The 27,045-nt window shown below is 39.8% G+C and overlaps 1 protein-coding gene across 5 annotated transcripts in view; it reads left to right on the forward strand.

The window, feature by feature from the left end:
- Positions 1-27,045, forward strand: part of atp11a (ATPase phospholipid transporting 11A) — a 52,164-nt gene that overhangs the window by 4,708 nt on the left and 20,411 nt on the right. For all 5 annotated transcript variants that reach the window (XM_005450082.4, XM_013268965.3, XM_019351896.2 and 2 more), the window contains exons 2-8: positions 20,365-20,487; positions 24,624-24,713; positions 25,342-25,422; positions 25,533-25,640; positions 26,147-26,275; positions 26,568-26,671; positions 26,803-26,850. In XM_005450082.4, coding sequence (XP_005450139.1) covers positions 20,365-20,487; positions 24,624-24,713; positions 25,342-25,422; positions 25,533-25,640; positions 26,147-26,275; positions 26,568-26,671; positions 26,803-26,850 — 683 coding nt within the window. The remainder of the gene's footprint in view (positions 1-20,364; positions 20,488-24,623; positions 24,714-25,341; positions 25,423-25,532; positions 25,641-26,146; positions 26,276-26,567; positions 26,672-26,802; positions 26,851-27,045) is intronic.

Here is a 27,045-nt window from a genome sequence, read left to right on the forward strand (position 1 = left end):
TGAAACAAACCGGAGATATCATGTTCGTGTATTAGGCGTGTTAAAGAAGCCAGGCAGCATTCCTCTCCAGCTACCTAATGTGGTTTCCTGGAAGTCCCGCTGGTCTCTTTTTGGCTTCCTGCCTTCACATACTAGATTAAAGGGTTACTGCTGTTCACTATACCTTCACCAACTTAATCCAGTTTGCAGCTATACTTTCAGATCTAAGCTTATCACTAAACACCTTACTACTTATATTCAGCCTAGTTTTATTTTCTAATTAGCTCACCGATCAGCAGGCTGTATGTGAAGTATGCTAACTGATCCATGCATATGAGGCCACAATAAATGTTCACGTCAGTAGTGGCTGATGATCATGTTGCTGTCTCTATAGTGTCATTCATGCACATTAGTAAGAAGCAGGTAGATGGGATAGTTGTAGCCAGTTGACGCAGAGGGCATCAGATCATATGAACTACTTGGCTCCAAATGCTTGTCAATAATTCATTAGTAGACTGGCTGACAATGAAGACTGATGTTTGTGTAACTTGTTTAGGAGTCTGCTCACTGTGGGGCTCAGGGATGCCCCAGGTGGCTTGATGGGATTCCAGAGGGTCCCCATCTAACCACTGTGTTTTAATCACTGCAGGATATAATTTTACAACCGAGGTTTGGTGGAAACTGCAAAAAATGTCCTATGCTGGCTTTTCTAACTAATGCCAATTCCCCAAAACCTCACAAATGAGTACAGATGGAAGACTTCATTGTGCAAATAAAGTCTAACTTGGCTTAACCATAAGGAAGTGCCTAAAGGTTAAACTAAGTTAATCAAGCCTGAAGAAAGGGTTAGAGTCGTGAGTCCTACTTAATAGTACAACAGTCCATTTTTACGTCCTTGGGTTCAGACAGCAGAATTCACACTTCAGGAGTGCCACCGCTCTTTAGATTACAGCACTTGTGAATGCAACAATTTGTAATTTCCTTCTACGTTGCGGAGGCGTGCCATGGTATGCCAGAAAAAGGCAGTTTTTATGCTAAAGAAGAGCCAAGTTGTTGTAACGCTCAGTAGTGGCTTTTGAAGTTTACTCACGTGTAGCCTCGTCCTGCATCGGTGGATTTCCTCTTAGTGACCCCCATGCTAACAATTAAACAGCTGCTCAGCCATAATGTCGCAATCCACAAGGTTCACCTGGGTTAACCTCTTTAGGTGAAGGATTCACAGACTCTCACTAAGCCATCTGGCCTCAAGATTGTTTTGCTGCTTCACTAGTTGCTGCTTCTTTGTTTATCTGCGTTAACTCCCAGGACTCACTAGAAAACCTAAGTGACAAGGAGTGATTTAGAATTAAAAGTACTTTCTTAATATGTGTAGATCGCACAAATATGCCAGATTCAGAAGGCAGGGAAAATTTCCAATTTTATCTTAATCAGTTGATCATGTAAAACTATTGTATGAGCCACATTATGTTTTTCAGTATTGAGCAGATAAACCTTCTGCAGCCATGTTGTATCTTTATTCTTCATGTACTGTAACAACATGTTTTTTTTTTCTATTGGATATGGCAACATTTCTCAAATTCCTTCATTTAAAAGGAAAGGAATTTCAGCTAGTGGTCCATCATCACCTGCTGCATATATCCATTGATATGTGACAAAGTCAAACAGAACATTACTTCTTTCCTTGTGCTATTTGGATACCTGTTCGAAATCTGTAGCAGTTCAGTTCTGAATTAATTCAAAGGAGTAAATCATTTTCGTTGCATTAATGTTTCTACACCAGCTTGTTAACATTTTTTCTTTATGTGCTGACACTTTTGAAAAACATTTTGGCTCCTCACAATACTGTCTAAGCAATACCTGCAGTGGAGTGTTATAGCTCCATTAAGAGCCTGTATCAGTGTCGTCGCAGTAACATTACCAGTATATTACAGCTCAATGAACAAGGAGACAGATGATAAATAGCCTTAGGTTAATGGTGCATAGAGACCTCTATCCAAAGAGAGAGACCGATAACAGATATGGAGGGCGAGAGATGTTGTTTGAACTTGGGTCATCATAATAACATTGCTCCAGGTTGCCAGTGAAAGTGCTGAGGGAGGCAGGTGTGCACCTTAATGTTCCCCCTGTCTGAGGGAATGATAGCCGGTCGACTCTCTCCAGGAACACCATTCCCCACGGCCCGCGTGTCAGAGAGGAAGAGAAGTGAAGTGAGTCGCCACCCCTCTTTCCAAAAAGCTGACGGTGCACTATAAATATCACCCCACCCCACTTCCATTTAACCATAATGCCTTACCCCCTTTTCCCCCTTCTCCATTCCTTTGTTGGTTGGAGACATTAGCAGACAGTCATAAAAGGCTATTGATCATTTGGAGTTTTGGCAGGTTGTACTTATCTATAAATGTGATGTCACAGGAAGTGAAGCAAAATTTTCTCTACTTCAAAGGTTTGGCTCCTTTTGTTGATGTTCTCCACTGGTCTAGGAATTAGCATCTATCTACAACGCAACACTGAATAAAAGTCGAACTGAAACAATGAACTCTTAAAACTGTTACTTTACTTTTTGTAACCTGTCCTTTGGGGCTGTACCAGAATATTTCGTCTTTAGCTTTAAATTGTTTGAAGGGGACAGGTATTTTTTCTAAATGTTTTTTTACCTCATTGTTGCCAACTTAGTGACTTTGTTGCAATATTTAGTGACTTTTCATTCACCTTCAGTAAGGGTTTATTTTATATATATAAAAACACAAAAAATCTAAGAAAACTGCAAATTCGTCCTTGCTCATCCTGTGCAGCTCTCTCTGTCTCCTTTGTTTTATTCATTAAAGTCACAAAGCAGAAAACTGCAGTTCTCTGACCAAATTCTTCCAAATGGCTCTACAAGTGAGCCAGCTTAAATCACTGCATGGAACAACAATTAGAATATTTGCTGCTGATCACTTCTAAAAATATCATTTTTTTGACAGCCTAATTCTGCTTTGAAATGCACAAAGGGTATATCTCCAGCCTTCTATCACAGGTGCATGAAAACATTAATTGTGGTATGATCTTTGGACAGCGATTAGGTATACATTTGCTGACATCCCAGCTAGTGCAGTAATGTTGTATTGGTACAGAATTGTAAGTATAATGATCAATAGTTGAAGTCATCCTTGTTTGTATTCATCTTATCTTTCTTTTCATGAATAATAGTAATTATTGCATGGTACCAGCCTCCTGCACTTTCAGGGAAAGTTAAAAGCTTTTCAAAGACGTCTGAAGAGAGCACTTGTGAAGCTACGTTTACAGTTCAAAGCCTTGCAGCATTTTGTTGTGCAACAACTTATCAAAGACACCAAAGCCCCCTCCTGAAGGTGCATTTGTTGCTAAGCTACAAAATACAAACTAGCTATTATTACTATCTGGGAACCAGATGATACATACAAGTGAATCTCATGTCTGTGCTCGACATCAAGCTACAGCTACTGGTTTCTCAAGTGGTTTCTATAGTTGAGCAGCTGATGCACATTGAAACAACATTAATTATAACATTTTGAATGCACTTTAGCAGGAACCCATCAGTAGATGACTGTGATCTAACTGCTCAGACTGTCAGTCTGCCAGAAAACATTCAGCCCCAAGTGATATAATAGTTAGGACACACAAAGGACTGTGCAGATGTATTTTCAGTTTCCAGTGACTCCTTGATACTGCTTAATTATGAACTGTAATATATGTAGTGCTGCAAATGTCATATATCTGACAGTGGAAAGGACTGGAAGAAGGATAGCACAGAAAAACAATATAGATATAGCCCTGATTGCAAAATTACTGTGAGTGAACCCAAATGATAAAGTAAATCACTGAAACATGCCATGTGCAGCATTTTAACATGAATAAATAATCACCACATGAATATTTGAGTACAAATACCACAAGCAAAAGAGGGGCACCTATAAATCTGCAACCCAACAATATTTCTCATATTGTGGATCAAGATCAGGTATTAAATCTAAATATGCTGGATTGATTTGCAAGAATGGATAAAGTGCTGTTGTTCGATCAAGATTTGGAATTATAGTTAAGCAAAAACCAAAGACAGAACATATATTTAATAATAATATACAGGGCCTGTTGCTGGGTTTGCAATATCTGCATAGTACTGTTATTTTCAGCTGAATAAGGAGGAGTAACTCTTATTGTTCACACGATGTATGTACAACTCAACTACAGCAGCATGATAAAAATAGCAGAGGGTACGCTGGTGGTGGAGTAGATGTGCACCTGAGAGGACTGGACTTGTTCCAGGATTTATGCATCAAACCAACATGATGTTCTTCCTACAGCAAAGGCGACGGTGCATTTTTTAATATTTTAACTGCTTTATGTTCAGGAAGTCATTCACTTTGTTTCATGGCTGGTTGTTTTGACCCGCAGCTGAAGCATCATCCTTCAGTGAACAGCCAGTAGAAAGGTGTTGAGAGCCACTTTATTCATATTATGTAATTGTGACTATGCATACAATATGAAATAACTACTACACTGGGGCTCTTATTATCTGCAACCCACAGAGAATTCATTTCCACCATGCTGCTTGGCAGCTGTCAGGTGATTGATCTTATGGGAGCCACATGATGTCATTAGCTTCCCTCCACCCACTGACCTGCTATGCTGTGAATTTTTTTTTTTTTTGGGGGGGGGGGGGTTGAGAAGCTGGGAATTGTTGCTAAAAAGTTTTTAAAACATGTGTCGTTCTCTTTAATTGACCACAAAATTGACCACACTCCTTTCAGTAGAAGACAGAAAAGAGGATTTTAGAGGATGGTGGATGACAGACAAAATGATGATTCAGACATTAAGATACAGTAATAGAGTAAGTGGGTGCAGAGCATGAGAAACAGGAAGATGTAATCTCATGGTTGTCAAGGAGATGAAGAACAAACTGACCATATAGTAATTTTCTTCTTTGTTCGGGTGCAGCTCACTCTCATCAAGTGTGTGTGTGTATCAATTAGGTGACCTGGAAGGGCAGCAGGATTCATGGGGGTGCATGAGAGTGTAGCACGACGAGTAGCACAGAGAAATGAAGCTCATCTGAACTGAACAAAAGTGAAAAGAAATGTACCACATCAACACAAAGCATAGAACAAATACACAATAACCCTAAAGAGCAGAACAGCCATCTCCAAGGATTACCGAGACATGAGATGATGATCGCAGTCCAGCAAAAGTTTGAAGAGTCTCACGCTTTTGTGTCGCCCTGTTTTTGTTCACCGAACTGGAGCGAGCCATTCTTCTCTCAAAATGTAATTGAATGTAACAGACTATTAGATATCTGGACCTAAAAGAGCACCCCAGTGATTTAACACTGCACTGTCAGAATCACAACAGCTAGTTTAAAAATAAAATGTGTGAAGCGCTGGAGCAGAGGATGCTGTGTTTTCAGTTCCACTCGTTCTTCTTACTTGTTTAACCAGGAAGACAAAGGAGTGGAAGGCAGGTGGCATTATTGTGGTAATTTAAAGGATTTTACCGTAGAGCAACAAAAGGCTTTATGCAACTTTTTTGCACAAATTGTGGTAATACTCCACAGCACATGCTCCACATGTTGCCGAAGGAAATTAGTGGGTTTCCACTTAAATGCGTAAGAATACTTATCAGGACATAATTTTGAACGATGTCCACTCAAACAGAAAAATTTATATTGTTAAAAGAGAACATGATTTCTGCATGATTTTAATTCAAAATCTTTTAATGTAAATACAGTAAAAACAGAAGACACGGCATTCATTCAGAAAAACTAATTTGACGATCTGTTAGGAAATACTGATACTTGTTTAACAGCTGTTCAAAGGTTTCATTAAACTTGAATGGAAACAAAAAGAGAGAGGCCTGAAGCAGGTTTTGACTCCAGTTTTTTATCAGTTGAACATCATGTGATCGATTTAAATTCCACCGAGCCTGGATCAGTTCAAACAACTGGAAAAGTGGACCAGTTAGAAATAAGTTCAACAGGGACACACATACACACACTTACAGCAGAGGTGTAGAGATGGAGAAAAATAAAAATAGAGGTAAAGGACAGTTGACATGAACAGTCAAGTTGAGTGAAGCCTCTTTCAAGGCCCACGACTGACTCCTCATAGCACAACCTAAACTACAGCTTGGCTACAGTTTCTGTTTGCCAGAGAATGAGTGGAGTTTGAAGGCCAATAAGACTGAAGAGGCTGATTCATGCTAGACTTTCCCTGAATATTTGTCTACCTCATTGCTGTCTTTTTCACTCAGTCACCCTCTGTGTTTTTGCTTTCTTTGTTTGACCTTGCTCCACACTGGCACAGTTTTATTAAGACAGCAGTAACCCAGGGAGCTGATGACACGCTGTATGGGAAGCTCTCCTGAACCCAGATTTTGTAAAGTTTACAAACATGCTGAAATATTTGAACAATGTTTTTGAAGTTGGGTTGAGTCACACAGTCAGCTTATTTAGCTTATGTTGCTGGGGAAGTAATGACGTGTTTAAAGATGCAGTAAGATGAGTCACTTTGTCTTTGTATAGACGCTGAAAACTGGAAATGATTTGTTTTGTTTTTTCTCAGTGATAATTCTGCAATTTTGAGGGGTTTTTTTTAAAGTTTAAAATAATGATCAGTTGGAGCACTTATAATGGGATGTGAAGGTGCATTGGTAGACAGAGATTTCATATACTCCCTGTGTGTGTGCACGTGTGTGAGGATGATTGCTGCTAACACAAACAGTATAATAAACACCATTAGGAAGAGGTGCCCCTAGGACAAACATTAGAGAAGGCTCCCATTAACGAGAAGGAAAGAGACGAGGAGAATGAAAAGTTGAGAAATAAACACGTCGGAAGAAGAGATATAAAAGCATTTTGGTAGTTTTCTCTGATGTCCTCAGAGATTCGTAGAAGGTCTGATGTTAATGCAGGAAGTGAAACTGAGAGAGGTCAAATATGTGTACAGTAATAGTGCTGTCAATTTTCTGCAATTTCTTTGTAGTTGGACGATTCACTCAGGATAATATAACACCTGTTTAAAAAAAAAACGTGCAGTGGATGACACTTTTTTGTAAATTTTGTTCAACAGAACAGTCAGTCCCAGTGCTAAGTTAAGCTCATCTTCTAGATGTGGTTTCAATCATCTTATCTAACTCTTAGAGGAGAAAAAATGTTCATGATTTTCCCAGAAATGTGGATGTATGGAGTACCTTTCTCCAGCTGGTTGATGCTTCGTATTTAACCCTGTACCATACCATGAGCTCGTGTGTTTACTCAGGCTGGCCTACTGAGCCGTTATCCTGCTTACTGCAAAAAGTATTCTGTATTAACAATATGCCAGTGACGATACCCAGTGACACAAACATTTGTCAATGTATGCACTGCCAGTTGTGTTTTTGAAGCTGTTGATTTCCATGCAGATATTTAAAGTGTATTGTGTTAATTTATGAATTGTATTCTATGTTTTTATTTTGTCTCTATTCAAATAGCTTTTGCAAAATTATTATTTTCTCTAAGATTTATGTTGGGCCTTGGTGCAGCCCCTCAGTTCACCATCTATCTGAAACAAGCTGTTTTAGCTCCATCCTTCCTCCATTTAAGTACACCTGAGTTAGTAGCCGCTCACAAACAGAAGGTTTGATTGGAGGGTGAGTGTAGGTGACCATAGTAGCGATATCCGCTCTCTGTGACATCATACTCGGAAACAGTGCTAGGAGCATTTTGAAAAGCTTGAGCTCTCACATTTTTGTTTAGTATGAGCCTTCTTCATTGTAAGAGTGTATGTTCATCCATTTTCTTAACTGCTTATCCAATTCAGGGTGGGCTGGAGTCTATCCCAACTGTCACTGGGTGAGGGGAGAAGTAAATCCTGGAAAGGTCGCCACTCACAAGTTCATTACAGAACGCATGGAGACAGATGACAAACTCTCACATTCTCACATCTGCCACTTATTTAAATACAAAGGTGTTTGTCATTTTTGCTGGAATGCTCAGAGAGAACACATGCCAGCATAGTGAAACCCAGGAGCAACAGTTCCTTACCGCTATGGCGCCCATGCTGCCTGTGTGTGTAAGACAGAAAGGCATAATATGTCCCCTTTAAAAGTCTGTTTTGACAAGATGTTTCAGGCTTGATTGAGATATCCTTAAACCTCCTGCTAGCTTTAGTGCACCTCTTATTATAGCTCGCCCTTTTGCTCAGCGCTATCACTGCAAAAGCTGAGCAGCGCTACCAAGTCATAAGCACCCACTTCCTTTGAGTGAAAGTGCTGCAGTTATTTAAAGCCAACTGAATGTCCACAGATCAATGCAGGCACTTAGTGTGACCTGGGTACTCAACACAAACACAGACATGTTTAAGGAGAGCAGATGTTGTGGTATAAATGCTTTTTCTTTTTGGTTTTAATAGTTGTCGCTGGATATATGCATTCACTGTTGTTGGTTGGATTCAGTGATATTTTGTGTTTCTGTTCTTGAACCTGTTGTGCCAAAACAGGTGTCTGTATCCAGAATTGTTAACTGGTTTTGTTGATATTCATAGACTGCTTATCTATACAGTGATCTATACTGCATTCTAGTGTGAATAATATTGTATATTAGGATATTAGGCTTTATCAACCTCCTTTTAATCATTAAAACATGTATTTATTCACATGTCCTTTGATTTACAGCATTGGGTCAAGTCATGGGAGGGTCATGTGACACCTAGCAGTACTCTCCTCCAGTCACTTCTTTTCACACCCACACAGCAGACAATGAAGCAAGCTTGAGCACTGTGTACGTTTACTCCCTTGCTATCCAAAGAATGACTGTGCTTATCCACAGGAAATCCACAACAATGGCCTTCTATCCAGCTCTTAGGAGCAGCACAGTGGTTGGTCTATTAGCTCGTCTGCCTCCTGCCTTGTATCTCTCCCGCATTACCCTCCATCTACTTCACTGAGGGCAATAACTGCCCAACAGCAGCAGCTATATATGTTGCCCCAGAGATTTCCCAAGTCTAACACCAGGGGAAAGAAGGAATATTTGTAATTCTGGGTCATCAGAGGGGGTGAAAACTGAGACTGGAAGACAAGCGTACATTGTGGTAAAGCAGGTATATTATCTCAGTCCCCTACCGAGATGTGCTCTGTGAAAACCAGGCTAATGAATTTCTCTGTTTAGCTGCCAGAAGCTGGCTGAGGTTACCAGTTCTTCTCCTCCTCTGCTGCTTTATCTTCTCCTTTTCCCACAGTCCTTCAACAGTTTATCAAGGAGAGGAAATGGTTATGGAGCAGGAAAGGTCGGCTACGTGGCAGTGGTTTGTGTGGCTGTAGAAAGAGAACATCTTCTACAGAATAATTTATTTGTTAATGTAATACATGAATTTAGGTTTAATTAAGTTTGTTCAAGCTCATTTATGTGGATAAAATGAATAAAACACTTTCCAAAAACCAAGTTACTCAGCTGTTTAAGCATTAACACCACGAAACAAACCATCACATACCCTCTTTCTCACACACACACACACACACAGACACACACACACACACACACACACACACACACACACACACACACACACACACACACACACACACACACACACACACACAGTTGGTGAGTGGTCTGCTGACCTACATAAGGAATGGAAACAGGTGAATGTCCATTTCAGCTCATTTTATCTCAGTGATGGATGATCTCATGAGAGTTTTCAGCCCTGCTGTTTACGCTCACATACCTCCCCTTAGGATTCATTTCATTACATGAAACATAACATGTATTTTATTGAGATTTTATTAAGCTGTAATTGATTTATAGTTCAATTTTAATTCTAGCTCAACCAATTATGTGTTATGACTTAAGTCTTTTTATAAAAACAAGCTGTGGACTAAACGTGCACAAGACACTAAGACTTCTTTTTATTTTATGTGTATTCATTAAAATCAGAAAACATTTAATTTTAGTGGATTTATAGCAGGTTTCAGTGAATATTGTCACCAGGAATCCACTATAATTATTTTTTCCACTTAAATAGTAATAACTTTGTTTAGTTCAAGTATTTTCTTGGAGTGCTGTACTAAATCTAACTGAACCTCGGTCTTTTAAAAGTCATGCATTAAAGCCACACAGTATACTGTTGTTCATCACTGCAGTAATACAAAATGTCATATTTCATTACGTATCCAGACAATCAGTGAATGAATCAGACTAGATTTTGTACTGCAGAAATATGCATTGTGGCTCTTTATAAGCATTGCTTAATAATTTTGTTTTGTGTTGATAAATAGTGCATGTCTTTGACAATTGACACTGTCTGTCACTTTGAGTGATGCGCTCAGTCGGTAATAGACAAGAAGAGTCGAGTGAAGCCCTGGATGCTCAGTTTATTATTACTTTGTGGAGTTGCTGACTGAGACAGTTTACTGAAATTTTATTGCATGAATTTTGATGCGTAACCTGTAGATGCTGATAATAATTTTTGACTAAATAAGCATGCTGAAAGCATTGGGATGAGAAGTAGTCCTTAGAAGTGGTAACAAGAGCAGTTGTTGTTAAAAAAGAGGTGTTACTAATAACACCTGGTCACAGCAGCCATTGCAGTTAAACTGCTAGTCGTAGCTTATCTAGCAGATGTAGAAACTGGGACTACAACAAATGATTATCTTCTGATTATTTATTATGTCCATACAAGATCAGAAGAATGATTTTTAGGCAAACATTACTTGCCAACCTTTTTCTGGCAATTAAAAACTTTGTATGTAGCTGTGTTAACAATTATGTAGCAAATGTGACAACTATAGTTACTTCAGTTGCATTAAAAGTAGCAGTCACAGTATAGTAAGAAAAGCACTTAATATTTCCATTGTAGTGCAAAGGAGTTCATGCTGACCTGAAGAATACTGGAAACTGAAGCTCTTTGTCAATACATCGTTCCTGCGTTTCCCTCCTTTTTGCTCCTGGTTTAACTTAGTTCTACAGATACAAGAGTTTTTAAGGACATGCAGGTGTAGAGTTATGTTAAAAACAGTTCTCTGTCTCTCTCTCTCTCACACACACACACACACACACACACACACATAAAGGTTGAACAACTGCTGAATCGTAAATTCCACTGACTCTGATTAATACGAGTAGTGCTCTCATGTGATCAGGCCATTGTGTGTGTGCGTGTGGTTGCGTGTGAGTGCATGTAGAAGGTTACAAAACACTGACGAGAGCAGTCAGATCACTAAATCCCCCGGAGACACACAGAGACAGAGACACAGTTAGTTTGTGGGTAACTGATTAGCATTCTGTTGTCTGATCTTTATGATGCCATAGTGGCTTGGTATTTTACCTACACACACACGCACGCACGCACGCACGCACGCACGCACGCACGCACACACACACACACACACACACAGTAGTGTTTTTCAGAATTAAAGTGTCCCCATTATGCAGTTTTGCAAAGCTACAATGTTCCAGGTCTCTAGCAAAATTAATTCTTCTCTCACAGCATAAAGCACTGCTGCTACAATGTTGACCTTTACTTTGTGAGTTCCCTGTGCCACCATGTTATACAGGCCACAGCAATGTGTAATGCTGATGGACAATATGAAATTGTGGAGACTGGGTGCAGATTGTGCTATAGATCAGTTTATCAGTTTTGTCACTGAGATGGAGCCACCCTTTAAGAGCTCATTCGTAGAGCCTTTTTCTGGTCTCAAACATGGGAAAGAAATTTAGCGGTGGGTTACTTGATGGCAAGATCAGCTGTATCACACACTCTTCATTAACAGAATGTCCAAGTCCAAGCTGCTTTGTCATGTTTAAATGCATAAATTCCTATTACAGAAACAGTCAGCATTTTATTTTGAATTTGTGTTAGAAAAAGGAAGTAGTGTAATCTTAACTACAGGCTTCTGGATCACTTTTCCCAGACACTCAGCTCTAAATGCATGACTGCTAACTTCTCTCTGGGGTGAACACAGCGTTATGATTGAAGGCATTTAAGGCTGGATGATGAGGATTTATCATTATCTCATTTGGCCTGGCCAGGGTGGCCTGGGTAAGGCTAGACAACATTGTGACAGATGGGGAGCACAGCTGGTCTTTAATCTGTTATTCAGGTAACACACATGCCAAGATGATTGCACACACATATCCACACCCTTATCAGAACATCTCAAACACATAAAGATAAACTACAGACAGCCGGGGTGAGTGAACCTCCATATCATCTGTGTGGTGTTTTATTTTATTTTTATTTCTCTGGAGGTGCAACAGTCAATTGTTTTATTACCCTCCCCACGAAACACATGATAGTACATGCTCACTGCTATTTCTGGCTTGCTCTTTTGCCTTTTTTTCCTATCAAGTCCATTAAGAGAAGCCACGCAGAGATGGTGTGAAAAATCTTCTTGTGTAGAAAATGGGAAAACATTCATGGGTTCAAAGTTAGTATGAGAATCTCCCCGCTTCTGCACGTTATCAGTTATTTACCTTTCATCTGACTCAAGTGTACGAGTCATTGCTAATGCACACACACACTTTGCATTTATCAGGTAGTGATTTAGAGAAGAAAGCTTGTTTTGCTTTATCTCTGTGGCGCAGTGGCAGCTGAGCGATAATAAACACTCATGTGACACGTGAGAAATGTGTTTCCACATGCAAACATGATGTATGACATAGAACGTAGATCGGCTGTATGGCAGAAAGCTGTTGACTCATTTTCAGCGCTGCCTGTTGCAGTGGGAGATAAAACAATGCCGGGCTGGTCATCGGTGGAAATGACAAACTCAGCCTTTAAATCTGCAGACGAACAATAGTTTGTGTGTTTTGTGGTGATTTCCTCTTTTGCTGCTCATTGTCCTGTAAATGTTATCTTTATCTGCCAGGCATCATACAGCACTGACTGAGTGCAATGTGGAGGTTGGTTTCTGGATTGTGCAGTTAGTACAGTGAGTAAGAAGGTGTTAATTTGACTACATTCAGCCTGGTCATTATAAATTCTTTCTTTTAAGTTGATTTTATTTATATAAATCAAAATCACAAACTACATTACACACATCTAGCCCTCTAACCTTAAACCAATGATTCAGATTAGGAAAATGAGTAAGAGAAGAGAGAAGTGGCTCCATTTCCTCATTTCTTGCGCAGCTCTTAATAAGCTCCAGGCTTTCTGGAACAGATATGTAGAGTGGATGTGCTCATTTTTGTCATGTGATCAAATGAGAAGCACTCAGTCATGAGTTCAGTAGTATGGAGATGGGTGGAAGTTTAACCAACTCAGACACACCAGAGTAACTGGTGTCTACTTAATCTAATGTTGTTGACACCAGATGAGGTCATAGACATTTAGTGGTTTTCTTACTGTAGCAACCTTTGTGTCAGTCATTAAAGAGACCAGATTATGACCTTGTTCACCTAAGGGTGCATTCGTCATAGATTTAATAAAGAGTATAGGATAATTTTAACAATCAGTTCAGTTACAGGTGACACTGTTGATGTGCGCTCTATTGATGTCAATCTTAAAGTCACGTCTCGGCCATGTGCTGCTGTGATGATGGATTTTTATGGATCTTTCTGTATTTACCAGCTGTCATTTCTGTAGCTGGGCACATATCAAAAGATCCCGATAATGAAACAATCCACATAATGAAAATCCACTTAACAGGTACTCCAATGTCTCATTAGAGAGCAAACACATAGGTATGCCTTATCTAATCAAAATAATGTCTTTTTTGTTGGTATTGATGGAAGGAACAGTATCAGCTGTCTCTCTTCTCTGGGTCCTGCCTGTCGAACATCGTCTCTCGTTCTCTCTCACACATGAATTTGTTGCTCCTCTGTGCCACTGTTGGTGGGGCTGGGGTGTGTGTCTGTTGCAGGAAGCGTCTTGTGTGTGAGTGGGTGGGTCAATGTTTTCCTGTTTACAATATGGCCCTGTGTTACTCGTCACAGTGGGGCTTCAGTTTCTGGCTCTCAAATGCTGCGTTCAGTTCTCAGGGCATTTTAAAAGTGTGTGATTTATTAAAACTCTGACGTATTCACACATTTAAATGAGATCTAAGTCAGGATAATGTGAATAATGTCATGCACTGGAAGACCTTTTCGTCTCCTTTTTTTTCACTTCATGTTTATCTTTTAGCATTTTAAATCTAACAGAAATACCCCGGCTTGATACCGGATCTGGTATCAAGCCAGCACTGCTGATTGACTTCTGGCATGATAAGACATATGTCATCCAGATATGGGCCAGGTCTGGCAATGATGCCACTGTTTATGTGATGGCATGCCACATCTGGCCCGATTGTGGTTCGCTGTATGTGGCCCAGGCCCATAGAAAACAGGTCTTCCCTGGATCCGGCATCAAGCTGGTTGTCCTTTATTAATAATAATATTACTACTACTAATATTAAAAACAATAGTGACAGCTGTGACACTGTCACTTAAAAAGCTATAATACATTAAAAATAGAATTCGCAGAGTTACTTTCACTTCCTAAGACTCTCAGAGAATTGTGCCGCTGATCTTTGCACCTGTGTGTACATTCAGGCACTTAATCTAAATGTGAAATTCCTAAAATAAGCCCAGTGCCTGTTACGTTAATGTTGACACTAGGTGGGCTTACCTCATCATTCTTGTATTATACAGACACACAGACACAGACACACAATGACAACACAAGTTAGGCTTGTCTAAATATATCTTGTGTCTGCACAGGTAACGTTATATGCCATTGTTCATGTATGGCTTCTCAGTTGTCTTTTGATGTTGCAGGGTTAGTCCTCGTATGTGAGCCCGTCGCTTTCCACTAACATTCAGGAAAGTGAATATGGGTGCTGAGTGAGACAGACACGAACAAAGCCTCTGAGCTCTCTCCATCTTTCTTTCCTGACCACAAATGTTTCCCTTCCAACTATAAATACGCCCCTGAAACCTCCCACGTCCTGAAACGTGAACCGGCGCTAAAAGTGATTATCAAGGTCCAGAATAGCCCGAAGTTTCCAGTTACATTCAAAGTCGAAAAGCCCGAGCTAATACGGCAGACCTTTATTTTATAAGCCCCGCTTTTATTTTGTAAAGATGCTATGTTATTTGATTAAACGCAGACAGCCTTTGATGTAAAAAGCTCAAATCCGGATGAAAGCTAAACATAATTGATAGGAGAGAGAATGTGGACTTAGAGGCCGACCGGATTGTGGTGAGAGACGGAGAGGAAAGAGGTGAGAAAACCAATAAAGTTGCATTACCGGCAAAATGGACAGTGAGAGAGAAGGCCCACTGATTCTTGTGGAGTGCCATCTGGTTAGACTAAAGAAAAACAACAACACTGATCAATACAGATTTCTGAAATGATCATAACATCCAAACAAATTCATTGTTCTGCGCAACTTTTCGCTCAGCTTTTAAACAATAGTCATGCAGCATTACTGCACTGGTAGTAATAGTGTACAGTTAGTATAGTTGTGCAGTTGCTGATCTGTGTCACAGATAAGACGGCTGACTTTATCGCCAAAAAATGTGAACAATTATCCCGGGCTCATCCCTTTAATGATATCCCTGATCCATTCAGTAGTTTGGATGAAACAAACTGAAGCAGCGCAGTAATTTAGTCTAATTAGCCACCTCAGACCAAACTCTTCTGGGGACTGTCTGAGGGTAAGTACCCTCTGAGTAGGTCCCATGGGAGCTATTTGCTTTCGAATCCTTATTTATTTTTAATTTTTGCTTGTATTTGCCTGACTAATAGGAACTCTGAAGTAATACAAAAGCTGGCCAGCAGCTAGTTTTCCAACATCGCCTCTTATTTTGATCCCTTTTTTCATTTATCTCTGTTTTTAATCCTGTTTCAGCTTCTTCAGTGTCTCTCTTTATTGCTTCTCCATGTAGCAAGTTCAAGGGTATTGCTGGTAAATATTTTAATATTTAATAGGGTCAAAAAAGCCTAAACTTTTCAGCTTGTTCATTTAATTTAGGTTTAATTCTGATTTTTCTTTCAACACTAATATTAAGAGCTGCTGATGTTTAGACGTACATCTGGAGCAACCATTTTACATCTACAACACTCAAACTTCCTGTTATGCTAGGAATGGTACTATGAGCTTAAAAAACACAAAAAACCCCAGCTCTTAGTACTGTGATGGTCCTCAAATCCATAGTGTTCACACAGAAGAAAGCGGGTACTGCCTCCTGCAGGTGCTACATTTGTGAACAAGATCCTAATATTAGGCTTAGGCGCTGCTACCAATTATGAGTTAATAATCGGAGCATCTCCTACTAACTGTTATTATGCAACATGTTTATATTGGGCCACATTACGCATTGATTGATTATAAAACCACAACAACATTAACTGCCCCCTTCCTTCTGTCTGTTTTCATCAGTAACTGTAAGACAGAAATGAGAAATAGTTTCTGCTGCATGCCAGATATTATATAGTTCACCAGCCAAAGTCTTGTATAGAAATATGGCAGTCTTCCATAAGCAGACAGCTAACAGGAAATATGTAAGAAATGTGTGAGGTGAAGCAGACGGAGCAGGCAGGTGGGAGAGAAGAGGAGGAACAGCAACACTGTGTGGGCGTCAGGATTGGCAAGCTGTCCGTGCTATCTGGTTTTCATCCCCGTCTTCACAGTGAACAAGATATCAGAGTGTGGTGATTCTCAGATATGATGGATGATGTTGGTTTGGATTTATTATAGAACGGCTTGTGAGGCGCATGATGTGAACCCATCTAAATGTCAGCACAGAAATTAAACTCCGGTTTTAGCAACTTTGGTCTCAATGGGGCATCGACAATGGCTTTTAGCAAGGAAGAGAGGGAAGTAGGCAGATGGCTTAAGCTTTATATGTCAGTATTCATCAGTTTCCATTTTGCTTCTAGTCTTCCCGTTCCTTCCATTTCCATTATTCCTTTGCTGTGTCACATAGATAATTGGAGGTCACGGGATATAAATAGACCTCCATCCTAAACAAGGTAATCTTAGAGCTGTGAGTTAACTTGTTTCTGTGTGTGTGTGTGTGTGTGTGTGTGTGTGTGCGTGTGTGTGTGTAAAAGACAGAAAGAGCAAGAGTAAAAAATCTGGGCCATGCAGCCTCTTGACACACAATCTCATTCACTGGCCACAGATTACTGTCACCTCTCGTTAGCCTCTGTGTGTGTGTGTGTGTGTGTGTGTGTGTGTGTGTGTGTGCAGGCAGATGATTTGGGGACAAATTAAACGACTCGCTGTGTTTATTTGTTGTGATTGCTGACACTGACAGTTGTAATATGTGCAGGGAATAGTTTCATGGCTAAAAGAGAGAGACAGACTTAGGTGCCCAGGCCTGCTCTTCATTCTGGTTACTTCAGGTCAAAATGGCCAGATGGCTGCTGCCTGCGATGACATGGTTGTCTAGATATAATTCAGACTGTTTGATTGAAGCTTTGGATGACCCTTCTCAACTTAAAAGACTACAGCCATGGTTATTATGGACATTTTTCAAACAGAAATATGAAGGCTAAAATAGTATTTGTTGTTTGCTGGTTTCTCTCCTGTATGCCTCCTTCCTCTCATAGCCCAGAGACATGCGTGCTAGGTGAACTGGTGATTCTACATTAGAGTAGATGTGAGGGATTGTCTGTCTGTCTGTGTTAGCGCTGTGAGTGATTGACCACTTGTTCAGGGTGCTCTCCAGCCCGCCTCTGACCCTGAAAACAGATGCACATTGTTGCAGGTATTTCAAATGGACTTGTCACGGAAGCTACCTGTGCTTCATTGACTGTAAACAATAAAGTGTGTTATCTGCTAATCATTTTACACACCTGGATGTTTTTATACAGTAACTACACTGTGCATAAATCTTGTGATTAGAGTACTTATGGATAAGAAGTGAAGATTGAATCATTGAAATTTTAGACAAAATACAAAGAGCTACGTGTGAGAGGACTGATGTTATATCGTGTAGAGCTCTGAGGTTGCTGATATCCATGTTCAGAGGTGAAATATATACTTTATTTATGCTCAAACGTTGGGCAGTTTCTTTGTCACAGTAGCCAAAACCATGAAAAGGAAAAGAAAATCCCAATAATAAAAACAACAACAACATCCCAAAACAAAATAGCTCAGAATTAAGATGTTTAAAATTGCACAAAAGCAGCTCAATAAAGCATAAAATGGAAAGAAAGGAAGAGGTCGATAAATCAAAACTGAAACATGATATAATATAAGCAGCTGTCCTTGTGGCAGCAGAGCTGAGACGTCAGACAAAATGCTCCATGCTGAGATGTTCAGGGTCACCCATTTGTTATCCAAAGCCATTAACCGGAGCCACAGTCATTTGTTGATGGAGGAATCCAAACAGCCTGTTTTGTATGTAAATGCTTGCTTTTTAAGTACCTATAAATTTCAAATAAATGCAGCAGAGCATAAAGCACAATGTTTGTTTGAATTGCGGCACTTGCGGGCCTCTTTAAATTGTGTCAAATGAAAATGTCAATGAGCACTAAAAGAGGATGAAAATAGTTGTAGAAAGGTGCTCTACCTGCATCTTTGTGTTGGGGTGGATTTGAAAAAATATCAGGTAACTGATTTCTTTCTCAGGGTTAGTGGGAAAGATTGTGTTGACATTGGAGGTAGCGGACCAACAAGTGTGTTTCTCATGCAGGTCCAGACCTGTCTTAAATACTTTAAACTAGAGCTGGGCGATATAAGATTTTTTCATATCACGATATGTTTTTTTCATTTCAGGCGATAACGATATATATCACGATATAAGCCAAATAACTATATTTGTAAGATTTAAATGTGCCGTTGCTCACAAGTAAAATGTGAAATAATCAGCAGCTTGTTTTGATTTAAATATTTATTTCCCATAATAAGTTCAACAGGGTAGATGTACTTAAGGAACATGAGAATTTTTCAGATAAATAAAGGCAAATATTGCAAACTACACAAAAGGCAGCCGCTAAAGCGTTTAAGTTTCAAAATAGAACAAACAAAACAGACCACTAAATTGTCAATTCCACTTAGAAACAAAATGTTAATTCTAAAAATAAATCTTAGTTTGTTTTACAGAAGAACAGACAAAATTGACTAACTTTTGTCAATATCAAATAAACTGAGAACTAAAAGGAAATTTTCAATCTCTCCTTGTTGTGTAGCTTTCTTAACTTTCTGAATCCTTTATCATCTGCAACTGAAAATAGTTGTGGATGATCACTATACCTTTCTAATGTCACGTTGTTGTCCCTGGCTCTCTTTCTCTCTCTCTCCCTCTCTCCCTCCCGCTCTGTTCCTGTGCTACTGCGACTGTAACTACCGCCCCCCCCCCTCTGCTCAGTGCAAAGCACAAGGCTCGCGTGCGGAGTGAAGCGGAAAAAAAGTGCGAGAGAGAGGGTGAGAGAAAGAAAGCAAAAAACCCACGGCTCGCGATAAGGAGCCGGCTGGCGTCGTTCACGTCAAGCCATTTCGTTCGCGACCGACACATCACTACGAAACACACTTTCCTCCGTTACCAGCGGCTGGCTGCTTCCCAAACCACACATGCGCGGCTTGACACTTGTACTGTACGTAACAAGTCACGTGACGTGACGCTGCGGCTGTGATTGGTTCGGCTCTGCGCTACTTAATTTGGATTGGCTGTTCTTCTTTTCTTTTCTTTTTTTAAGAGAGCAAGAGAGAGATGAGGTCTATTGCAATAGTTTAATTTTTCTATCGAGAAAAATTTATTTCGCAATACATATCGTTATCGTTTTATCGCCCAGCTCTACTTTAAACCAGTTTGTCTGACATGTTGCATTCTCACTACTGCTAATCTACCACATGTTAGCTTTGAGTATTCAAGTTTGTCTTCATCACTTATAAACTGAATGGCTCAAAGTTTTTTCTAGGTTTTATTTTCTAGGTTTAAAAAATTAGCATTAGAGGCTTTAAAATACCACTAGGAAGGAGTTTATGTTAACACATGTTATGGTAATTGTGATGAAAATAATTAATTTTCTACCCTGAAGACCAGAAAGAAATAAAAACAAACAAACAAACAAACAAAGGGTTGTCAAAATAACAAAAAGCAGCATCAGCGCAGAGAGACACAATCCTGGTGTTTCATCTGTGTGTGTGTGTGTGTGTGTGTGTGTGTGTGTGTGTGTGTGTGTGTGTGTGTGTAATGCATTCCAGTCTTAGTTACATGCAGGTCTGTGTATCTGTGACAACAAAAGCTCTCATTCATTGAGAAGAAATAACTCATTCATTGTAATTCTCTCTCAGTGTTTGTGAGTCTGTTTCTGTGTGTCCCGTACGTACACACTGGTCCTCATAGACATCTGTCAGCGTACTGCATACTGTCTAAACTAAAACAATGACAATATAAACTGATACTACATGAAACCATCATGTATGCTTCAGGATACTCAAACTTGTTCTGTGTCTTTCCTCCCATAGTGTGTCGGGGAGGAGAACTGGGTCGATAGCCGGACAATTTACATTGGACATAAGGAGCCTCCTCCAGGAACTGAGGCTTTTATACAGCAAAGATTTCCTGACAACAGAATAGTCTCTTCAAAGGTCAGTGAAACGCCCACCCACACAGATGCACACATATTCAAAGCAGGACTTGCTTTATCAGGATCCGCCTGCAATATAATGAGAGTTTAGAGGTGAAGAACGCACAAACAGGTTTTATTCTTTCAGCTTTAAAATCAATTATGATTTGAGCGAAGCATCAGTGTCTAAACAAAAGGACACAACAGAACAGAGCTGTTAGTACTCCAGCACTATTCATGCTTGTTTTTACAGCGTGGGCGACTTATTCTTGGTAATGGGACAAAGACTATTCAGTGAATGAGCTGTTTTTGGGAAAGAACACTCTGTGCTGTGTTCTAATTTCAATAATCAGTTTAGCCCTCTCCAACTTTTTGAAAATTTTATGTCTGTGGTTTGCACAATATATATTGTATATTTGTACCAGTTTGCTTGATTATACCTTATTACTTTTTTTCACTGTTAAAGCAAACAGCATCAGGGACTGGTAGAACCAGCTGGTATTTACTCTGGTTCCAACTGCTAAGCTGGTCTTGGAGTGGACTTTGTGTTGATTAATTCTGTCCCTCCAGTCTAAATGTCAGCTTGTTATAAACTGAAGCTATGCTGCATGAACATTAATTTTAGTTTTACAAGCTGTAAATAAAAGGAGCCTAGATTTCTGACCTGGATGTAATATTTACATCCAGTTGTAGTATGAAGAAAGCTTTCGCTGATATGGTCCAACTGGCATAACTAAGTCTCACTTATTACAGCAAGTTAACCAGGCCTCTCTCAACTGTTCATCACAGGTCCTTTGAGTGTTTCATGTCTGAGTTTGTACCAATAAACATTATTTTACATTTTGCCCAAAAAAAGCTTCCTCCTGCTGCCTGATTTAAAAAAACAAACAAAAAAAGGAAAAAAAAAAAAAAAACATTTAGTAAACTCTATATTTGTCTGTTTTATAGCATGTGTGTTCATGTGCAAAATTATGATTTCCTACCTATTACACGCAAAAACTACTGCAATTATTACTTTTAGGCTGGACTACTGTAATTCATTATTATCAGGATGTCCTAAAACCTCACTGGAAAGCCTTCAGTTAATCCAAAATGCTGCAGCAAGAGTAATAACAGGCACTAGAAAGAGAGAGCAGATTCCTCCTGTGTTGGCCTATCTTCACTGGGTCCCTGTTAAATCCAGAATTGAATTCAAAATCCTGCTCCTCACATACAAGGTCTTCAATAATCGGGCCCCATCTTATCTTAATGACCTTATAGTTCCATATCACCCATTAGAGCACTTCGCTCTCGCACTGCAGGCCTACTTGTTGTTCCTAGAGTATTTAAAAGTAGAATGGGAGGCAGAGCCTTCAGTTTTCAGGCCCCTCTCAGGGCTCGCAAAATTTCAAAATCCCTGGTAGCCCTTCGGGCAGGGACTCTTCAGTTTGTGGTAGGCCGAAATAAATTTAAGTAGCCCGAATAAAAAAGGGAGCAATTTTTTTATGTTTTGTTTCCTGTTTTGTTTCCGTTACAATATTATACATTAAAGTATAATATTGTAACGGAAACAAAACATTAATCAAAAAATTGTTGAAACACAAATTACAACATTGTATAAAAATTACAATCATCAACTCAAATACTTGGTTCTAATTGAACAGAAATTTCTATGAACTTGTAAGAACTGTGTACAACAGGAATCAGTCTGTGTCAGATCCTGAATTTGAAATTTCCACTGAAGTCACGGATAAGAAGCAAGTGGAACCAAGATCTAGGCCATTTGCTTTTTGAAGTTTGCAAAGACTGCTAAATTTTGCCAGTGGTAGTTCACTCTTTGCAACATAGTACGCTGTTCTAAACAGATTTTTCAGGTTGATTATTAGTATGTTATTTGCAATTGGTGTTTGTTCTGGGAAAGATATTGCAGACTGAGCGATAATGCATTTCTTGCATTTCTCATGGGTTCTAATGGGGGCCTTTCTTAAAATTACTGATCCCAGTTACAAAGGCACTTGTCCACTCAGAAATCGAGGGAAACCAACAACACACCCGGCAGAACATTATGTTATTTACACGGGTGCACATAAGTGGTCCGCATTCGCTGTCAAAATAAAAGACACGCACCAGATAAGAAGTTGCAATGCACGTTTGCGTCCATATGAAAGGCACTGTTTTTGTCTGCTAGAGTGGGATTTTCACGGCACATTCTGCACCAAATCTCTGTGCGTTCATCATTTGTTTGAAGCCAGCTCACCTCCTGCAACCACTTTTCCGAGAATACGCGCTTCTTTTGTGGTTCTCCATCTGACATTTCTTTGGAGGTGGAGGAACACCAAAGTAATTGCTTAAAGGAGCTTCTTCGACATCTTTAAGAGTTCTAAACAAATGCCTGTCCTCCTCCAGAAAATTATGTACGCAAACACGCGTTGCAACTTCTTATCTAGTGCGCATTTTTTATTTTGACAGCGAATGCGCACCTGTGGACCACTTATGTGCACCCCTGGTTATTTAGCTTGTCATATTGCAGCCACAGAAATTCTTTTGTCCATGAAACCATAAAGCTGCACTTTCTTTTTGCCTTATAGTCTGATTTGTCATAACTTTTCCGTTTTGTGGTAAGCTTTCCTTTGGCTGTCACTTCTTCACCCTGACCGGTCTTATTTGGCTCAGCAGAACTAAAATATATATCCTGCTTCTTTTACACACGCACTCACATAACGCTCAGCGATTCTCTGCGCGATCAACCTCTCACATGTTTAAGCTTGCTGTGGGAGATTTCACTTGTCATGTTCGCATAGTAAGCTAACGATTGATAAGACAATGTCAGAGGAATTGGTGCGCAAATTATCGTCACTCACCAATCAGTACTGTCGCTCTCTATACACAGTTCGCACGATTGCAAAGTGAAAGCAAAAAACAAGCGCAAATTCAAATGCAATTTCAATATGTCACATATAGGGCTGTTCGATTATGGCAAAAATGATAATCACGATTATTTTCTCTGAAATTGAGATCTCGATTATTTGACGATATTCATTTAACAATAACAATGTATTGAATAATGGCTTTAAAGATTGTCAAAAATAGTATAAAATAGTGTGCAAATACTGATTACAGTGCAAATGTTTGCAATATAAAAAATAAAATGTAAACATCTATGTTTAGTGAACCCATAATGTTTCCACACCACTGAAGGTTTTTTTTGTACCTCTCTTTTCAACCAACGGCAGTCACTCTCCTCTCCAAATAACTTCTGCTAAGCTTTCCGAGCTTCCCTCTGTTAGCTCCTCTTAATTGTTGTGGCGCGTGTTTGAAACGCAGAGAGGTGCGCTCGATTTGCCACACAGAGCAGCGCGAGAGTAAAGCACGAGGGAGGTGCCTGCCTCTTCTATGGAACCAGCTTCCAGTTTGGATTCGGGAGACAGACACTATCTCTACTTTTAAGATTAGGCTTAAAACTTTCCTTTTTGCTAAAGCATATAGTTAGGGCTGGATCACGTGACCCTGAATCCTCCCTTAGTTATGCTGCAATAGGCTGCTGGGGGATTCCCATGATGCATTGAGCATTTTTTCTTCAGTAACCTTTCACACTCACTATGTGTTAATAGACCTCTCTGCATTGAGTCACTGGTTATTATTAATCTCTGTCTCCCTTTCACGCCATGTCTTTTGTCCTGTCTTCCTCCCCTTACCCCAACTGGTCACAGCAGATGACTGGCCCTCCTGAGAAAGTTCTGCTGGAGATTTCTTCCTGTTAAAAGGGAGTTTTTCCTCCCCACTGTTGCCAAAGCACTTGCTCATAGGAGGTCATATTATTGCTTGGGTTTTATCTGTTGTATTATTGTACGGTCTTTACCTTCCAATATAAAGCGCTTTAAGGTGACTGTTGTTGTAATTTTGCGCTGTATAAATAAAATTGAATTGAATTGAATCCTGTCACTCTGCTGTGTTTGTTATTAATAACAGTACTTTTTTTTCCAATTCCAAAACTCAGTTAGCACTAACACACTAACTGTGTTAGGAAATCTGGTCTTAAGCCTCTTTGCTTTTGTTTCCATTGGCGTGGGTAGATGTTGATAACACTGTGGCATCTTTTTAAAGGCTGGGATTTTAAGATTTTATCTGATAAGTGAAACTCAGTATATCTTAAAAAATAAAAAAAAATCTTGTTTCCAGTACACGTTTTGGAACTTCATCCCAAAGAATATGTTTGAGCAGTTCAGGAGAGTCGCCAACTTCTACTTTCTCATCATATTTCTGGTTCAGGTAAAACATTTTCCTGCTCACACTGACTGAACTTCACTACAAGGCTTTTGCAAAGCATGTTGTAAAGATAATTCATATTTTTCCATAAGGGAGAGTTTTCCTTGTGTGCTGTTTATCTAGAGAAGTCTGCCTTCTCTTGAATTTAATGGCACTTGCATCAGAAGCATACATTAGAAAAACTTAGCAGAAACACCTCTTTCTATGAATCATTACAGTCAATCGAAGAAATGTTTCACGTAGAAACATATTTTTCTTTACGCTTCATTGTTGACATGTGCAGTTCAATATACAGAGAATGGTTTCTACCTTAAATTGCTCAAAACTGGGAAACTCACACTAAAACTGTCGCGATAGACCAGAGGAAAAACGTGTATATGTGATTTCAGGGTGAGCTGTCACTTTACTGTCACTATACTTATTCACCACTGTGAATAAGGGGACAGCTTAAAGTAGCTTCATTCATCATATTTATACCTCCTTTACCTTCTTGTTTATTGCCATAAAGCTCAGACGTAAATAGTGCCTATTTACTGCTGTCTGTCATTTCTATATATTCTTCTTCCCCCGAAACCTTTTCTGGCATTCATTTCTCTCTCTCGCTGTATGTTCGTGTGTGCGGTCACTTCAGTTGATTATTGACACTCCCACCAGTCCGGTCACCAGCGGACTGCCACTGTTCTTTGTCATCACAGTCACCGCCATTAAACAGGTGAGTTCACCTAATGTGACTGTTGACAGTAAACTCTACACCAGCAGCCACACCTGCAGGCACACGTGTTCACTTTTACTTTCTCCTCTCTGTCTCCTCCTCTCTCTCAGGGTTATGAGGACTGGTTGAGACACAAAGCAGACAACGCTGTCAACCAGTGTCCTGTCCACGTGGTGCATCATGGCAAAGTGGTCCGCAAACAAAGCCGCAAACTCAGGGTGTGTGTGTGTGTGAAACCAGATAACTCACTCACCCCATCTAACAGAGCATTGGTGCATTTGTTTTAGTGGCTCACACTGAGGGATTTTCCTGCTACTAAGCTCTCTGTACGTGTGTGTGTGTGTGTGTGTGTGTGTGTTTGTGTGTGTGTTTGCCTGCATTTAAAAGCAATTTAGCTTTAAAAGAACTGTTAGATTGATGTATGTTATGTAACGACATAAGACTGAAATGATATGAGCTTACTGCTGGTAAGTCATTAGGTGAGTTGCATTTGACTGCATTTTTTGTTCAGTGACTATATTTCTCTACTAAAGTGCTGCTAGGACTCCTCACTGATATGCTCACTTAGGTGGTCAGAGCCAGGAGGGTAGTGGCAAATTAGACCCCACTATACCAGCGAATTAATTTAAATATGCAAAAGGCTCCAGCTGTTGGCTTCAAGGTATCAAGGCCCTGCATGTATTAGAAGTAAACACAGGATTTGTTGTCTCGGTCTGTGTGACAGGTTGGAGATGTGGTCTTGGTGAAAGAAGATGAGGCTTTCCCCTGTGATCTCATCCTCCTCTCCTCGTCTCGAGATGACGGGACCTGCTTTGTTACTACAGCCAGCCTGGATGGAGAGAGCAGTCACAAGGTGTGCTGGATAAACTTAATCCACTTAAATATGTACTAGATGTATTCTGATTTGCTGTGATTTATGTTTTTCTCTGTCCATTCATCCATTCATTCATCTAACTCTTAATCCATTCCCTTATTGCTTTTCTTATTTCCCTTCATCTCCCTACCGCCCTCTGTCACCATCCCACAACGTGTGTCTTTAATACTTCTCCTCCTGTGTTGCCTTATTACTTACACTCCCATCATCTTTCTCTCTTTGTTCATTTACCCATCCATTTCTTCTGTTTCCCTTCCCTCTTCCAACCTAGACATATTATGCAGTTCAGGAAACCAAAGCTTACAACGCAGAGAAAGAGGTGGACACCATCCACGCCACAATAGAATGTGAACAACCACAGCCAGACCTGTACAAGTCAGTAACATACACACACACACACACACACACACGCACACACGCACACACGCACACACGCACACAGACTTGAACAAAGCGTTCTTGCAAAATAAACGTGCCTTATCTCACTTCTTTTCTTTCCTACACAGATTCGTGGGGCGTATCAACATCTACATGACCAATGAGCCAGTGGCAAGGTAACATAGCACAAAAATATTACACTTTTATATTAAAGATCATCAGAAATTGACATATTTCTATTGTATTCACCCATCATTTAAAAATAAAATTCAAAACCATCCAGACATGTATTAAATTTCTTTGATAACAAAGTGTGATGCTGCTCAGTCTTTCAAAGAAGATTTCGCATTTCTGCAGAATGACGACTTAGT

This window comes from Oreochromis niloticus, linkage group LG23 (assembly GCF_001858045.2).
Source record: "Oreochromis niloticus isolate F11D_XX linkage group LG23, O_niloticus_UMD_NMBU, whole genome shotgun sequence".
In the NCBI taxonomy this organism is placed as follows: domain Eukaryota; kingdom Metazoa; phylum Chordata; class Actinopteri; order Cichliformes; family Cichlidae; genus Oreochromis; species Oreochromis niloticus.